Raw genomic sequence first — 19,015 nt, 5'->3', positions numbered from 1 at the left:
CGGGAATAAAGAATCCTTTTGTTGACTGAATGATCACTATGCACGCTCTTACGCTTGGAGACCACAGCATAATGCAGGTGGCCCTATCAAAGTAGTTTTAAGCAGGTGGTTGGGGGCGGGGGGCGGGGGGGGGTGAGAAAAAAAAGCAAAGGGAAAAGAATCTTAAAAGAATATCTTCTTTGGAATGCACAGATTAGCTTGTGAGTTGCATGATGTTGACTTTTCCTATGTTCGCTTCTGAGAATATTTAAAGGTATTCTAGTTTTCCTTCAACACGAACCGTATCTGTAAATCCTCAGCAAATCCTTGACATCTCTCACCCTTAAATCCATGGATTAAAAAATCACACAGCGATAAGGATCAAATAAGTAAACTTTAATGGTTAATATTATTCAAATAGTAAGAGCAAAGGACTATCTATTTCAAGCATCACTATTATTCAACACAAGATGTCTGTCTGAAAAAGACATTTCATCACTTCTTATTACTTATATAATCAGAGTTACTTCAGAGCATTAAGACTGGTTTGTGTGATTTATGCTTTCCTCCCACTGCTGCCCTCTGAGGGTAGTGTTCACAGGCAATAATCAGAAGGAAGACTGCGGGGTATTAGAAACACAGAAACAGGATTCAAAGAGGAAATGGCAAACAAAAACTAAATCCTGGACATCTGATTGCTCTTTAGTCTTCTCGGTGGTTGCATTTCCTTCACTGAAACCTTCAAGTTCCACTGTGCTGTAGATCTGCCTTTTTTTATTTTTATTTTTTTTTAAGTACAGAGAATAAGTTCTCTTCTATTTCTAATTTATCACTGGATGTCACCCTGTGACCTCTTCCCTGTCCATCCAGCAGAGGCATGTAATACCAATGTTCCAATGATATCAAGCTCTACAGCTGCTTCCACGGATTAAGGCCAAAAAACGAGTAGCCAGCAGCTACACTACAACCGAAGTTTCCAAGGCACACTGAAATATAAAAATGGAGAATCGCTGCTAAATCGTGTCCCATGGTTGGTTGGTTGGTTGGTTGGTTATTTATTTATTTATTTAGTGCGAGTTAGCAATCAAGCTTGAAGCTGTTTTAAGCCTGAAAGCTACCATCCGAATAGTTTTAATCAATAGATTTTATTAAAACAATTATTTATTTGATTTTTAATCACAACCTCATTGCTGATTTTTACAAAAATGACACCATTAAAAAAGAAAACAAATGCAGTGAATTTTATCCTCAGCTATGTGCATGACAGGTTGCTTTACTTTAAGTCTGAGAATATGTTGGTTTTAGATTATTCAGATCACTTGAAACATCCTGAATTAGAAAGCAGTGATCACCCAGGTAAATGAAAGGATTACATGAGATAATGCATATAATATGCTCTACACACTTTCTGGCAGCTAGTAAGCACTTTTTTTTTTTTTTATTGGCAGAAATCATTATCATCCTTATAATTATTACTGTTATCGTCTCAAGATCTGTTACAGATACTGTCCCTTATTTTATTTGCTCTATTTCTGTTAAACCACACTGGGTGACCTTACTGATCAAGAAGTATTTTTAGCGGGGGTGCCTGCGTGGCTCAGTGGTTAAGCATCTGACTCTTGATTCTGGCTCAAGTCATGACCTCAGGGTTTTAAGATTCTCTCTCTTCCTCTCTCTCTGTCCTTCCCTTGCTCTCCTCCTCAAAGCAAACAAACACAAACAGAAACAAAACACCCAAAACAAACAAACAAAAAAGAAGTATTTTTTTTTTTTTTTTTTTTAGCTAAATGGTTTAAAAACAAGGTGAGATGTAACCTATTCACTTCCAATAATTCCTCAGAACAAATGCTGGAAAATCTGTCTAGAGAAATAGCAAAGTTACTGAAGTAGTAGCTCGCTTACTCTCCTTTTCTTTAGGATGCCTAGGGCAGGTGTTGAATACTCACTGATCAGCTAAGAGGCATGACTGGATTACAGCTGGTCTTCCACAGAGACAATGTAGTAGGGAGGAAAGGGAACAGGAAATTCAAGAACTGAAGATGAAAAATATATATAGGGAAAAGGAATACCAATACATGTTGTTTTCTCATGGAAAAAATTTTAAAAAGGTTTGCAAAATAGGTGTTTGTAAAGTAAAAAAAAAAAAAAAACAAAGAGAAACTTACATTTCTCTTCTCACCTACACCATTAACTGCTTGAGTGAAGAGACACTATTTGCCTAGCCCTTAGAAAATGGTTGATAGGTATTTACTGAATGAATGAATAAATATTATATGAGATATAATATTTGATGGCACTTAAATTCAGGACTCCATGACCAGTTCTCATAGACACTTAGAATTATAATTAAAACACAATCCTATCTTAGATATTTGAAGAAACTTACCAATAAGTGGGTATGGTGCCTCTTCTTTGCCAGAATTGACCCAAAGCTGGTAATCTCTCTCAGAGCCCTTGGAGATAAAAATATTAACAATAATTCTGTCACGTTTGGTAACTGAATAAGGACATATTTTGGGGGTGGATTTTTATGTTTGGAGAAAAAATGGGGACAATATAAATGCTGTTCAAGTTCATGGGGGTGAATACAGTTTTTGAAGATGGCAATGCTAATTCCTACAATCCATATTCCTGTCTCATCCCTGGCAGAGGACTCAGCAGTCCTGTCCTCTCTTCCTAGTGATGACCAGCGATCCATAGACTGCAATGGAAGAAGGCCCTTATGGTTATGGGTAGCCCACAGAACGTAAAATTATAAGCCCCTTTACAAAGCAGAAAGAAATGTCCTAGTTTTCTAAAAGGCTGATCTCTTCATTAGAGTCCTGACTTCTGCCATGCCTCTGGACTTCTCAGAAAATACTGGACTTAATCTCCAACATGCCCCTGCAAAGACATCCTCGTTATCCAGAAAGCCACAACAATGCTGTGTCTGTGATGAAAAAGTGAAATCTCAAGGGCTGACTGTATTAGCTCAGCAGTTTCTGAGCAGAAGGAGAATGACCAAGAGGCTTTGAGGAGATAGGTGGCTGGCACAGTCTACACTGGTTTTATTTTGGGCAAGTCCAGTCCTGGATACAGAAAGGACAAGAATTCTAGAGAATAGGCCCAGTCATAGAACACAAAGAAATTGTTCACGGGCAGAATTAGAGCCCAGCAATACTAAAAATCTCACTTGAAGGAAATAATACCAAATTCAATAGACTTTGCTGCATCCTCTAGGACAGGATAAAGGACAAATGTTCTAAATGAAGCTAGAAGAGACTGGCAATATTCAATATTCTTGCCTTTATCTTTGGATTAAAAATCAACGTTCTGACTTTATAATAGAGGGTCCTGGATGTGGAGAATTACTTCTGGCCCCCTCCTCTACCCTATTTGTCACTTCCTTCCCCATTCTCAACTTAAAAAATTTTATTGCAAATAGGGACGGCAGGCAATCTGATAAAAATCCTTTATTTTTTTTTTGTAGTATCTGAAAATATGCAATAACCCATTAGAAGAGCATAACCAAATTGCCTCCATTCCTAATTATAATGAATAGGAATATTTTTGGTCTCAGGACATGGATCACTTTTCTCAAAGGAAAAGCATAAGTAAAATGAATCCTGTCACTAATCAATCTCCTTTCCCTTCCCTTAAACTATTCCAAGATATAAACACATGAGCTTAAAAATCAATGCAGAGGCGCCAGCTTTACCCAGTGCACATAAATCTAATCATATCTTAAGTATATTATTAAATGTGACTAAAATAAATGAGATCTCTTACCCTAAATTGTGATTTCTCTGAGTGCCTAGGGGCATAGGATAGCATTGTGTCCAAGTGAATTGAAATGCAGCTTAGAAGACTGTGACACATCTAAGACGTTTGGCATGCTGCAGCACAGTAACACCGCGCTTTCATGTTCGTAGACAATCTTACTCAAGAAGTGGTGTTGTTCAAGTGCTTCCTCTAGTGTCCGTCCCTCTGAAAGTCACTCCCGTTAACACAAGGCCCACGGTATGCGGTCTATGCACTGGCAGGGCGGAGAGGACGAGGATTTTCCAGTGTTCTCCCTACCTCATCCTCAAACACGCCAATCTTCTCCATTAATTAAATTTCAAAAACTCACCTTTGCCCCGCAAAACAGAAAAAAGCAGAAGCTAAAAGTAAAATGGAGGGGAGATGCGGGATGCACACTAAAGCTCTTTAAATCCAGGATCTGATTCAAAGCTTGATGTTGTTTTTAAAAGTTATTTATTTATTTATTTATTTATTTATTTATTTATTTATTTATTTATTTATTTAAATTTACATCCAAGTTAGTTAGAATAAAGTGCAATAATGATTTCAGGAGTAGAAGTCAGGGCTTCATCCCCTTACTACAACATGCAGTGCTCATCCCAACAAGTGTCCTCCTTAACGCCCCTCTCAAAGCTTGGTTTTCAATTTACCAATTCATTAGAGGTACCAGCCAACTCATCTTCTGGATCTGCAGTCAGTGAAAATTGATTCTAGCTATGTGTTCTTCATGTATAAATTCTACTACAGAGCAAATCCTTCAGAATTCACCATCCTAAGACTGATGGAATCTTGGGATAATAGAATAATTAGGTAGAGGAGAAGAACCAGGAAAGAAGAGAAGAGAAGAACAGTCGTAGAGAGACACGTACATGTGAAGGAGGTTAGAACTTACTCATTAGAATCTTATACCAAGAAAACTCCCCAACTGAATATGTATACAGCATATACGATAAAAACACATATTATTATCATTCTAACAGTACAGTCTAATCTTACTATGCTTTCCAGCTCAGGTAAGTTTTACAACGGCAGTATAAGAGGAGCATCTAATAGTAAGGCTTTCCTGTCCTTATTTCCTCCATTTTGGGGGGGACAAAACATGAATTCGGTATTACCAGTAATCAGCTGTCTTATGATGAAAGGGATAATATTTATATGAACCTAAAGAATAAAAAGTTTGCTTTTCACTAACAGTATGTAGGAGAGTAACTTACAGTTATCCCTAGCATTGGTAGTGACATGTTGATAACTTCATTTGCTGTATCTGAATTCCTTACTGTTATAGTTTTGGACTGCAGAAAAAAAAAAAAAAGAAATGAGAAATATAGTTATAAAGGGTATTAAATCAGGTGAACAAGTAAGTACTGTGAAATGATTACCCAAAGGCATCTCTCGATTTCAAGTGTTGACAGCGTAAAGCACATGACTTAAGTAGAAAACAAACCCTTCATATTCATTTACTTTTATTCCATTATATATTATGGCTTTTGATAAAACACCTATTTCTCTTAATATAAGGAATACGGGGCTCACCAAACAGAAGGCCTTAAACATTAGAAAGAAAAAGATTAACTACATATGAGAGAGAGTAGATGGACTACCCTCCCAGCCACAAAAAAGGACCTAGAGAGGTTGGTCGACGCATCGCGTTCCTCACACAACCCGTCACGAAGAAGGGAGAGCGCTGCGCCACTTCGAACTGTGTCCTGAGCGTGGGCTCCGCAGTGCGGGTTTGACACGGTGTGGGTCCCGCTGTCATTTTCTCCACATAGCAAAAAGTGGAGGTAAAATCAGAATAAAAACTGGCTACACAAAGACATTTCAAGTTTAGAATTTTTAAAACCACTATTCTTTGAAGCACCTTCTATATGTCAAACACTGTGGCTACTGGGATTTCCAATGTTGGAATCTGCAGAGGCCTTAAAACCAGTGGGTCTAGAACTGAAAATTTCACAAAGCTCAATTCTGTTATCAACTCTGCTACTGAAGAGGATATCCGGGATAGCTCTGTGCTAAATTACATTTAGAAGTTACTACTTTAGAAAGAAAGTTTGCAGCAAACAGAAAAGGGATTAACAAGATTTTGAGATATCTATATAGAGTTCATAGAATTCCAAGACACTTAAATATAGGACAATGCTATGCTATCAAAAAAGAAATATTTACTATGCACATAGGATTTATGTGTTATAATTATCAGACGAATCAGCAATGAGGGCTGTGTCCCCCATAGGGCTTAAACGGTACAAATAAGTAGTATAAATGGAAACAAAATCCCATAAAAATAAAAATGATATAAAAATAATGCTAAAGTGAAATCCACTGACAACTCACCACTTATCCTTCCATTACAGTGTTTTTCTTTCGCTATGAGCCAATTACTCAACATGACAAACTGCCTCTTAAAGTTGTTTCCTAATTGATTTCAAATTGTGCTCCTTGTAACTCCAAGGATTATGCAAAAGTGTCTGAGAACCCAACAGGCAGGGCTTTGAGCACCAATCCCAGTGTCTGTCTTCTACCGGAGTGGCACAGATGTTTTACAAACTGGGCTTTAACTTGAGATATAATTTCATGAACGGCATCTGCCTTTAAAAATTTTCAGTCCAAAAACCCATCCTTAAATTAAATTTTAAAGAAATTCTCTCATGAAGTCTTTTGTAAAGTGAACAATCTATCCCGTAATACTATCTCCCAATGTACCTGGTTTCTAAGATAATGATTTTTCTTAATATTAGACATATGTTCAAAACAGTAATTATAAAAAAAAAACCCAGTAATTGTAAGATGTGTGTTTTCCCTTGCATGCCTTTGTGGCAGACAAAACAAATGAATTTCGGCAGACAGTCCTCTCTGGCTAATAAACAAATAAAAAAACCAGACAAAAATGAAAATGTGGATTTTCCCCCCCCCACGTTAGCAGAATTCACTGACTGTTTGTGTATAACTAAAGGCCGAGGATAAAGAATGTTTTCCATACACGCATGCCTATTTTGGTGGCAATCACTCTTTCTGGAAGCCGGGCCTCCCTGAGAGCAGACTCTTGCCATGAAGCAACTTCAGAGAGCAAAGGATAGTGTGTCATATCATTGTTGAGTTAACCAGGGTACCGCTGATAAACACAGAGCACCCAACCTGACATCTCCTGTCTTCTCTTCCAAAAAAGAGTGGGACTCTGGTCCTTTGTCAAATACATGCTTTCCATATACTGAAAATGTTAAAAAAAAAAAATTGCAGGGGATTTTCCATGAATGTAACCAATTGTCACAACAATTAAATCAAGACCGGCAGAAGGTGGGTTTTTGTTTGTTTTTTGCTACTTTGCTATAGTAGATCTCTGTGTTTCACACCCTAAAAATTTGAGTATTTCCCTCAAGCAGTGACATCTGGCACTCAAGTCAGAACATTTGCATAACATTGGCCTTTGGCCAAAGCATAACTATCTTGTACTACATCCTTTTCCAGTGTGATGTAGAGTTGTTGTGAAGTATGGCAATGCACAATGTCATAAAAATATCCACAAATGTCCATTTTATTCGTTGTTGATAACATCTTGGCATTTATTCTCTATTTTTAGTCATCAAATTCTACATAATAACGAGGGATAAGTAGACTTAATTTTTATTTGACCAATATGATAAAAACTGTGGGGTAGGAACATGCTGATCCCTTAAAAATGTCATCTCTCCCAGCTCATACATTTATTAAGCCAATGGATTCAATCCCTAAAAACTCAGAGAATGAAAAACTCAAACCACCTTCTACTTAAGAAGTGACAGGTTAGAAAAAATTGCTTAATACTAATAGGAAATACATCCTTGTGGAAATGGCTTTACTACAAGCTGCTGCAGCTGCTACTGAAAGGATCCAGAGAAACATTAATGTCAGAGGGAGGAAAGAGACATCTGACAACCAATATTCTTTCCAAGTGTAAATGTTAAACACTGTTGCGAATAGGAATTTCTCTTGCTTCTCTTTCTCTAGGGTTTACTTTTCACATATACAAAGACATACATATACCCAGAAAAATGCATTTTCCCCACAACGGTACTTCTAAATGCCTACCTGCCATAGCACAAACATAGCCTGTCTGTTTGCCTGTCTCTGGTTTTATCCACAGTGCTCTGCTTTATGCAGGGAGTTGGAATTTAATTTTCTGGCTTAGAAACACTTACGTAGGCACAATTCCCAACGTCCTTGGCGAAGATTTTGAGGGGAATGGTCTTCGGGTAGTCCTTCTCTTTCTCTAGATTGATGTATCTAATCAAAAGCAACGACAACCCAAAACAACACTGAGTCAGATGGATTTCGCTAATGGCTTATCTTAAAATCAATCTATTTTGCTAATATTTTCAGTATACTTATATGCTATTTTTTAAAAGACAGATGGAAAGATTCGGCAGAATCTGATTGCATTATGGGTTGAAAGATCATTAAAAAAAATTCTCAGGACATTAGGTACAGGCACAAAACGAATGGGGGATCTATTTCACTTGAGGTTTGAGGAGCACAGTCAGGTTTAGGCACCTCTGGGTGTTTTATCTTCCAAGTTTTCCTACCTTCTCTGGAGAGGCCCGGAATCTTACTGACAAGTACAGTAACATATATAATACCTTACTGCACCAAACTAAGACAGTGGCCTTTTAATTCTCATTTAGCTCTCTTGTTGAGTGTATATCTTCCCTTAGGAAGGCAGAGAGGGGAGAAGGGAGGGAAGGGTTATAGAAATAAGAGATGAACCTCAAGTTGACCATTTTTCGTCTGTATGCTCAAAGGTGGAGATCCTAATTGAGTTCTGAGAACTCAATTTCTCAGGCTCAGAGAACCCCCCGTATTTGGAAACTTAATACACGCTTTGAGGAAACTGTTAGCTCCAAATGGTAGGCTCGGGAGATGCGAGAGATTATGGACTAATTTCTGTCTAGAATGATCTAACCAGACCTCAGTTCTCCCTCCTAGGAAGTAAGGAATACATGTAATGAAGAGATTATTTACAGTAAGTAGTAGCTGGTGTACAGTTCACACAATAGTTTATTTTGAGGACAAATGAATAATTTCTACTAAGAAAAAGGGGAATAGCTTGGGGTATATCTCTGTGGAGAAGAATTTAATTCCTTTAACTACAAGTTAAAGATTAAAAATTATGCACATGGAAACAATACCTCTGAAGGAGAGAGAGCCATTTGTCCTTTTGTTCTGGAGAACTGCAATCAAAGAAAATAGGAGAGAAAAATTAAACACACAACACATTTATGCTAACATATCTGAGACTGTTGTTCCAGACGAACTATCAGTGGCCTGTCGCTGGGGCAGCCACATACTCCCACAACTCTGACAGAGCTGCGTTCTGGGGAGTCCTCAGCCGGAAAATCCCCACCAGGAAAAACTGTACGGTCGAGTTCAGTTTTACTAAAACCTCTTGAGTAGATCCAACACAGGCCCACTTTCCACTTTATGGCTTTTTTGCAAGTATAAGTCTAATTTGATCTGGAATCCAAACACCTGGCTGGTCAAAAACATACACAAGCTATCTGATCACGAGCAAATCACTTCTCATCTCTAAGCTTGTTTCCACATCTGTAAAACGGGGCTAGTTGTCTCAGAGTGTTTTTGCAGCTTTAATTGTTACACAAATATAAAGTATGCTCAATTAAAGAGAAATTTGGCATATTGATGGACATATCTTGGGCCAGAAACCAGTTTCCTGTCAGGAAAAGAAGTATTTATACATGTAAACAGCATAATTTAGCAAACTGGTTCTCATAAAACGTATCCTTAATTACTATAATCTTCTAAGATCAATTAGTTTACAACTAAATCGTTATTAATAATTTTTCTGAAGTTACTGCTTAGCTTAATTCTTAAGCTAAGAAATAATTCAATGTTTGTTTCTATATGGTCTTGTTACTCACTATCTTGTAAAGTCATATTTCTAATCTTCTTAACAAACTTGGAAACCCTAGTTCTTCTGTTCCAGAAAAATACACTTAACAAATATTTGTAATTTGTTTCTAACTCTGTTGCTTAGCAATTTTCTCCACCCGCAACCTCCTAAGATCAGTTATCAGAAAGTGTATGACATCTCTTTTACCACTGACCATACAATTTCCATCTCCCACAATTCTTTACAACCTTTTGATGTATTCACCTTTCTTAAACAGAACATTTTCTATGTTCATTTGTGTCAAATCTTAGACTTATTTACAAAAAACTGTGTTGAAAAACAGGTGAGTTTTCCTTAGACCTGTGAACTTTTCTCAAAGCAGTTAAAGAAAATTGCCCCTTTAAAACACTTGGTATTTTTTGTTAACTTTTAATTTTTTATTGACGTGAAAGGCACAGAAAAAACTATATAATGCTTAAGTGTACAGCTTGAAAATTTTTTACAAAGTGAACACACCTGTGTGATTGAAATTCAGATTACGAAACCTCGGGAAGACTCTGTGTGCGGCTAACTTCTAACAGAACTGGATAGTTTTGTTTTCTCTATTATAAATGTAACCAAACAATATGTACTATTTTGTGTCTGGCTTCTTTCCTTCCACATTATGTTTATGAGACTTAGGTATATTACTGTTCTTAGAACATTCATTCTCACTGCTGTATTGCGTTCCATTGTTTGAATATACAGCATGAATTACTTCAAAAATGAACAGTTTATGAAGTATGCAAGTTAACTCACTGAGATTGATTTATATAGTATTCCTGTGTTTTCCCCTTCACCTAGCCTGTGTAAGAATTCAGACCTTCTCTTTCTTCAGTGATTTTTAATCTCTGGCACTTCTACAGAAATAAGAACAAAGTTATCTCAGAGTTTCACAAACACCTAAGCTCATGTGATAAGAGCAAGAAGAGGAGAAAAGAATTATATCTTAGAGAAGGAGAAATGGCAGGGCAGCCTGGACAGATCCTCTCAAGTTTGGGAGGGGACAGACTCTGTTATCCTTGAGAGTGCACAGGGACCCGGATGTTATTTGGTTGAGGTGCCTCAGGAAAGAGAAAGACCCCACAGGAAATGACTGCTGGCAGTAACTGGGGAGGCCTGTTCCTAAGTTTTTATATCCGTGAAAACAGCTGCATCCCACACGCGGCAAGGAGTCAGAGCATCTCTGAATGTAAAGGACAACTCTGGGCACAGAAAAAGATAATGTCAGCAGTGACCACAACAGACCAAACGTCAAAACCTTTCATCTGTTTGGAAGACATCACAGAAACCTCCTGCATTCTGGTTCTACTCTAAGAAAACAGGGTTCCAGTAAAGAAGAAAATTTGATTTCCTAACAGTCTGGCAAATGGAGGCTCAGGGTGAGTTTTAATTTGATCTATAAATAAACAGGCTTTTCTTGACTACCTGAGTTTATAGACTGAGATCCATACTAGGTGCTTAAGTTAAAATATTCTTCCTCTGATTCTTCTGACAGATCCATGTCAGATTTAAGTACTTCCTGTGTCTTTTGAATAATGTTCTCATTACTGTGTAGTTATCTGTAATATCAAGGCACGGTACCTGTTTTTCTGGTAGATATAGATCCTAGGTTTGAGGATCAGGGTACAAGAGATAGGAAATTCCTTCTGGTCTTTTTTGAGATGTGATGATGTACTCTGTTTCCTAAGGTAAAGCATGAAAAGTTCAGTGTTGGCTCTTCCCCTAACTTGACACAACTGGGAATTCCTCACTGATTTCAAAACTATCAGTCTTTACCTTCTGATTTCTTTACAGACGTTATAGTGACTGGCTAGGAGACACTGCTTCTTGAGCTGCTAGCCTGATGGTATTTTAAACTGATCATGACCTAGATTTTTCTTAATATTTATTTGATATATACCGTTTCTGGCATTCTTCAACCCTTCCTAAAGATCCAAGCTTCCCTCCAATATCATTTCACTTTGGGCTGAAAACTTCTGTCAGCATTTTTTTTTTTGGAACAAAGTTCTGCTGGAATAAATTTTTAGAGTTAAAAAAAATCTCTATTTTACCTTCATTTCTGAAGGATATTTTTGCTGGACATAGTATTCTAGTTTGAGAGTTTTCCATTTCTATTCCACTGTCTTCTGAAATTGCCCAAGTTTCTGATGAAAAAACCACAGTGGTGCAAATCACTGCTCCCCTAAATGTAATGTGCTGTTTTTCTCTGGCTGCTATTAAGATTTCCTCTCATCTTTGGTTTATAGCAGTTTGTCTATATAACATAACTAAGTGAAATTCCCTTCCTATTCCTGTTTGGGGTTCAATGATTCTGTACATTTGTATCTTTCACAAAATTTGGGATGTTTCCAAACCATTATTTCTTCAACTATTTGTTCAGTCCCATTTCCCTTCTCTCCTTTTCCGGAGTTCCAATTACATGTGTGTTATATCTTCTGGTATTTTCTAACAAGTTTCTGGTGCATTTTTCGTTAAAAAATGTCTTCGTTTTCTCTGTTCTGCACATTGGACAATTTGTATCAATGTATCCTCAAATTCACGGACTCTTTCCCCTTTTATTTCTGTTCTGTAACTATTAATTTAAGATATTGCGGTTTTCAGTTCTAAAATTTTAATTTGGCTCTTTTTTATATTTTCTCTTTCGCTGTTGAGAAATCTTTTCATTCATTTCACTTGGCTTTTTTCCTTTTACCTAGAGAGCACAATATAAAAGTTGCTTTAAAGTTTTTTTTGGGTAATTCCAACATAAGGATCATCTCAGGATTGGCCTCTATTGGTTATCTTTTCCCTTTTCTGATTCTTTGTATGTCAAGAAATTTTATACTGTATTCTAGACATTATGAATATTTTGTTTTAGAGACTCTGAGTGCTGTTATATTTGCAAAAGAGTATTGGTGTTTTTGTTATTAATAGGTAACTAACATGATTAGACTGAAGCTGCAAATTCCATCTTACTTGTGGTGAACAGAACCTTGGTTCCATTCTTTGATCCTCAGATTCAAGCTGTTTTGAGTCTCTTCCATGCATGTTGGTTCAGCAATCAGTCAGAGACTTGGGTAGGTAGAGTCTGTCCGCATATTTGAGCCTTCCCTTCTCTGATACCATCCTTTTTGAGACTCCTTCCCTCACGATCTTGTGGCTGTGGCTGACTCAGGCTCTTACTCTGGTTGTTCAGCCAGAAAGACTGGGGGTTTCTGTCAGTTTAGTTGCCCTGCACCATGACATGACTGTAGCCTGCCCTTAGGCCAATGCCTTAAACATAGGAAACTCACCCAATGCTGGTGCCGCCTTCCAAGTTTCAATTCCTCTCTAAAATCTGCCAACTTTTGTTCACTTTCCAGACCCTTTAGGTGGTTGTTGTCTGTATTTTATTCAGAGTTTAGAGTTGTTATCTGTATGGTGGTCAGTCTATTAAGACCTCACTCTGTCTGCTGTATCAGGGACAAAACTCGTCAACACAACTTTTTTAAATTTTAAATACTATTTTAAACTTGAAATAAGTTTAGACTTTCAGAAAAGTTGCTACGATAGTACAGAGGGTCCTTGTATACCTCTCACCAGTTTCAGTTTCCTAAAGTTATCCTCTTATATTATCATGGCACACTTGTCAAACTAAGAAACTATTACTGGTACATTACTATTAACTAAGTTCTTGACTATTCAGATTTTACCAGTTTTTCCATTAATGTCCTTTTTCTGTTCTGGGACCCAAACCAGGATAACACATTGCATTTAGTTATCACATCTCCTTAGTGACTGGTCTATGACAGTTTCTAGGTCTTTTCCTGTTTTGTTTTTTTTTGGTTTGTTTTTGTTTTTTGCTGTGATAATCTGGAGGAGTGCTGGTCAGCTTAACCTACAGAATATCCTTCAATCTGGGCTTGTTTGATGTTCATCTCATGCTTGGACTGGGACTATGGGTTTTGACGAGGATAATACAACGGTGACCTGCTCTTCTCATCACATTCTATCAAGGGGCACATGATATCATTAGTCATGTTAACCTTAATCTTTCTGGGTAAGGTACTATACTTTTTGAAGAATACAACATATGTAAAACTTGTTTATACATCTGTACTTCTTCTTATAACAAGTTTCATAAAAACCTCTTAATTAAAGACCTCATGTAGTCTTGTCCCTCTCTAGAAATCCCTTCCTTTCACTTGTAACTCCAAGGAGATTAGGCAACGGAAAATGATACTATCTAGAGAAATCTGTCATGGAAAAGAAGATATGCAGACAATGATATACACATGTTTCTTCCAAGTAAGTTCTTAAAATCTTGTGGTAGGCCAATAATGCATAATAGAACTTAATGACATGCCTGTTTTTTATTAGAAGATTAACAGCTTGGAAATTTTGAGTTATCTGGCTTTAGGATGATACCTGACGTGTCTGGTGGTAGAGGGGAGAGAAGAGACCAAGAGAAAAACATGTGCATGTGATGAGCCCAATTCTTTAAGTGTAAAACAAATACCGGACGTGAGGGTGCAGCTGTTCAAAATCACAGGTGTGAGGTTTGGTTTGCTCACCTGGACCTGAGAAGTGCCAATGTGGCACGTTCGGGTTAAGAGTACAAAGATTCTCTATTTATACATTCTCCATCCCCATCCCAGTCACAGGGTGAGTCTTAGGAAACTAACTTTTACTTCTTGGGTCGTGAATTCATTTTTGATTGTCACATCTCTATGCCAAACCAGAACCTGATTGTACAGTTCAGGTACCCCCATTGTTTCACAACATTAATTTTATTTCTATCATTAAAAACTATTTCGTTAGAAAATCTGGGAGTATAAAAGTTATTCAAGCTTAACTGGACGATTCTATACAATTTTTCAGTAAAAGTCTATTTCAGTGGGTTGAAATGATCAAGTCAAAAGCTCACTATGTAAAACAATACCTGAACACGAGCAAAGGGGAGGTTGGAGAGTGCGGTCTCTGCGTGAGCCTCTATTCCTCTCCCACAGCCCCGAGGTCTTTCAGCAGAGCCCCTCTAAAAATCACTGGTCAAACCAAGATAGAGGACTCCAGTGTTCTCACTATTTACCATTACTCTCCACATATTTTAATAAGAAGCTCTTGGGGAGAAACACAAGGCATATGAGTGTCTTTACTGGGGGCATGTCAAAAGATGACTTCAGAATAAATCAGAATAAAATATTTCCCTTTGAAAAATCAATAGAACAAAATTGGATTAACTTTTTCTTTTTCATCCTAGAAATTACCTAGTTGACTGCATTTAACATGTAAATACAGCAGACGCTATGGTTCTTACCTGAAAGTGGCCACGAAGTTCACCGTGGGCCAGCCCAAGACAAACGATTTCAGGGCATTGGTGTTGCCTTCTCCCACTTCGTCCACACAGCTTGCTGTCCACATGTCACTTAATTTAATTTTATTTTTTATCTTAAAGTTGTTGTTATATCTAGAAAGATAAAAACCACACAGGACTTCTTGTTGTTTTGTTTCCTAAATTTTATGAGAGCTCCTGTACTTGTGACGAGAGGACAGTTTCCACTAATCATAGGCAAAGAGTGTCTTATTCACTGTTTGTAACTTCAGTGCCTACAGCAGGAGACTGTAAGATGGCTGGTTACCTGTGACCCCAAAGGCTCTGGAAACCTGTGTTGTATTAGTCCTTATGCCTGCATTTATGGGCAGCAAACGGCCATAAAATATCTGTATTTTTTTTCTAAGTTGAGCATTACATTTGGATCAAAAATCTAATTTTAAATTTACTGCTGTACTAAAAAATTAATGCACTTATTATTTATAACTTCCTTACTTCCAAAAAGATTTGAGTGAACAAAAGGTTAAAATACACGTTACTTATTAAAATATTTATAAAATTTTCACCTTAAGAGAGAGAGATGCACATAAAAATTATAATCTGGAATTAGAGGAATTTTCAGCATATTTCCAACTGAATGGTTACAGTTTTTCTAGTCTTTACAAGCAAAGGTTAGTTAAATTTCTTTAAAACAAATGTTTTTTCTGGGATGCCTGGGTGGCTCAGTCAGTTAGGTGTCTGACTTCAGCTGAGGTCATGATATCGTGGTTCTGGAGTTCAAGCCCAGTATTGGGCTCTGTGCTGACCGCTCAGAGCCTAGAACCTGCTTTAGATTCTGTCTCCCTCTCTCTATCTAACCCTCTCTCACTCAAGCTCTGTGTCTCTCAAAAAAGAATAAACATTAAAAAATTAAAAAAATTTTTTTTCTTTTAGAGAGCAAGAGAATGAGCAGGGGAGAGAGGCAGCAGGGGAGACAGAGAGAGAATCGCAAGCAAGCCCCATGCACAGCGCAGAGCCCAACATGGGGCTCGATTCCACGACCCTGGGATCAAGGACGGAGCTGAAGTCAAGAGTTGGATACTCAACCAACTGAACCACTCAGGTGCCCCTAAATTTCCTTTCTTAAAAGTTTGTTCGTATCATTTCCCCTTGTATTCTGGCTAAAATTGAAAAACTCTAGCTAAAAACAGACCCTTAACTAAACTAGAAAAAAAAAAAGGCAGGAAGTACTACACTTAAGTGGAGTTAACACAATTAATATTTATCTCCAAGGACCCAGAAGATAATCTACTTTAAGTTAGCATTGAAATCACTTTTTGACAATTTCTACCTAATCTTCCTTAGAACCTAATATTGAAACCACCATTATCTCTTGACCTAAATTCACAGATTTCATGCTCATAATGGACCTGAGACTTAGGCACTGGGAAAGATAAAGAGAATGCTTAGGGAAACTTGGACACTTCCTATCACTCAGAGCCATTTGTGGAAACAAAAAAACTGACATGAAATCAAAGACACTTCATATGGCAGTATTCCTAAAACTCCTCCATGGAATATTTAAAGCCAAAACTCTTCAGTCGGATTTATGAAATGAAAAAGGATCTTGCAGGAACTACGCATGAAGGATAACCTAGATTCAAAGCTTCATTTATACTTCCTGTGGGGCACACTCACTGTAAGTGTAACAGAAAAGCACCTTGTGGCATAATAGCGTTTTTCTATATTTCATTTCAATATTTTTTTTCATCCCGTTGCTACAAATCTTTGGATTAAAAAAATTTTTTTTAACAATTATTTATTTTTGAGAGACAGAGTGCGAGCGGGGGTGGGGCAGAGACAGAGAGGAAGACACAGAATCCGAAGCAGGCTCCAGGCTCTGAGCTGTCAGCACAGAGCCCGACGCAGGGCTTGAACTCACGAACCGTGAGATCATGACCTGAGCCGAAGTCGGACGCTTAAGCAACCGAGCCACCCAGGCAGTCCCCAAAACTCTGGATTTTTAAAAATCAAACAGACACTGAAGATAAAATTTTATTTCCTTTTTAAAAAATATTATTTTTTGAGAGCGACTATTTAGGTAATCTAAAACTGAAAGTACACATGTTTTTCAAAGAAAGGTATGTTTCCGTATCTCTTGTCACACAGTTTGTGTTTTCTAATGCAGGTCTCTCTCTATATCAGATACTTCAGATACCAGGTGGGAGCTGTTCACATTTACGGCCCTGAAGAAAAGTCATTGCGATGATTTTTTTCCCCTAAATCAATAAAGTGCCAAGATTACCTACCTTCTGATACAAAAAATAAGAAGTTGCCTAAAAGTGTAAACAATCACTTCCATTCTACTAGCTATTATTTACTGAGAATTTCCCATTTGCCATCCAGTCATTGTGGTAAACACTTTACACATATTATTAGTTTAATCCTCAGACAGTTTACAGATAAGGAAAAGGAGTTATGGAGAGATTTAGCTAAGTAACTTGCCAAAAGTCACACAGCTTAACTAGCGTAGCTAGAATCTGAACTTGAGCAGTGTTGACTTCCTAGCTAATTTAATGCTCTTAACTATGTATTTATAAAAAGCCCTGGATGTTGTCAGTCTTATAAATAAAGCATCTGGATGCAAGTATTTTACCATGAAGTTCCCTTCAGCTTTTCTATCTTCAGCCTGTTTTTTATCTCTCTGTACCTCCATGGTTTTCTGATGGGACTGTCACTACAGAGGTGGAGAGGAATCTCATACCCACTCATGTCTGCAAAGATAAATGGAGTAGTTTCAAAATATTTAAAACCTGTATTAAATAAAATTTTTATATTAAGATGGATAGTTCTGGGGTCATAGTGTGTTTCTTCAAAATTTTCACTCTCAATTTCCAATAGTATTAGACTATTCTAATAAAATTTACAAAGTAACAACCCAAAAAGCAATTCTTTATTTCCACAGTGTAGTCCCTTACTACAAATTTATTAAGATGAGAAATGTATGTCCTTGTTTTTCTATGCTCCAGTCTTTGTACTAGAAGGAATGCCAGTAAACTGCTGAAATACACAGGATTCTAGGGAGATGCCCCTCCAGTCTAAGATGGAGATGTTTTACTAAATACGCTTTGGGGTAGAGAACATGGTATATTCCACAAGAATCTGATGATAATTCTACTGATAATGAATACATGATCAGAAATTTTTTTCCTCATCATCTTTGTGACCTAAATAGAACACATCATTATTTCCCTATTTATATAGGAAATTAATATGAGAAAAGCTATGGCTTAGGAAGGTACAAAGTACCTAGTCACTTCCTTTTAGTAAATTCCAAATGGCTGCTCTATAGTTATTAATGGAATATTAACTTCCTTCTAAATACTTTAAAGTTTTTAAGCACTGTCTTAAAAGATGGAAAGCCATAATTCTATCAGAAAAATAGCTTTTTATTTAGCTTTTGAAGGAATATGAAAGTAGTCCCTAAGGTCCCATTCAGTTTTAATACTTGTTCTAATTGAGTATGGAAAAGAACGACCACAAACTCAAGGTAATTTTAGGTAAACATTGTCAACATTCAGCATAAAGTGAATAAAATACCTTAGCCAGTAAAAGTACAAAAATTAAAAATGATTTGTATTATTGCATTCACTAAAATCACTTAGTTTCACTAAATAAATATAAATAAATATGGAACAGCTGGTCAACTAGTTACCCCACCTGAACTTATTTCTACAGCATCAACCTAAGGGCTGAAAGCAGTTCCCAAATGGAGCCTGAAGATGAGCTGAAGTAGTATTGAACTTGAGGTAGTGAATTTGTTTACTAAGCACTAAGTAACTCCTATCATTTCAACAAATGAATTGATTGAGGGTATAACCCCATCTTCTGTCACAGGGTAAAAAGTGGCAGAGATCTGGTATTACAGGGGCTGGTTCTTCTTGGTTGCCGTTTATTTCAGGAAAAAGTATTAAGTTCTTATTAAGAAGGATCTGTGAATATATCAATTGTTATCTACGAGAATGACCATATAATGATAAATTGTGGTCAGAATTTCT

The 19,015-nt window shown here is 37.1% G+C and overlaps 1 protein-coding gene across 5 annotated transcripts in view; it reads right to left on the bottom strand.

Moving 5' to 3' along the window:
- The window catches only part of ARHGAP20 (Rho GTPase activating protein 20), a 128,954-nt gene that overhangs the window by 26,815 nt on the left and 83,124 nt on the right, over positions 1–19,015 (bottom strand). For 4 of the 5 annotated variants that reach the window (XM_086679165.1, XM_086679162.1, XM_086679164.1 and 1 more), the window contains exons 4-9: positions 14,964–15,113; positions 11,270–11,371; positions 8,925–8,966; positions 7,938–8,022; positions 4,977–5,054; positions 2,366–2,432 (exon numbers count right to left, since the gene is read on the bottom strand). In XM_086679165.1, the coding sequence (XP_086535291.1) occupies positions 2,366–2,432; positions 4,977–5,054; positions 7,938–8,022; positions 8,925–8,966; positions 11,270–11,371; positions 14,964–15,113 (524 nt within the window). The remainder of the gene's footprint in view (positions 1–2,365; positions 2,433–4,976; positions 5,055–7,937; positions 8,023–8,924; positions 8,967–11,269; positions 11,372–14,963; positions 15,114–19,015) is intronic. The other variant, XM_086679163.1, reaches the window with a different exon arrangement.

The sequence above is a fragment of the Puma concolor genome, chromosome D1 (genome assembly GCF_028749965.1).
Source record: "Puma concolor isolate L17-30 chromosome D1, mPumCon1.1.hap2, whole genome shotgun sequence".
NCBI lineage: Eukaryota > Metazoa > Chordata > Mammalia > Carnivora > Felidae > Puma > Puma concolor.
The sequence above is the reverse complement of the archived record's forward strand: the minus strand, read 5'-3'. Positions and strand labels throughout refer to the sequence as shown.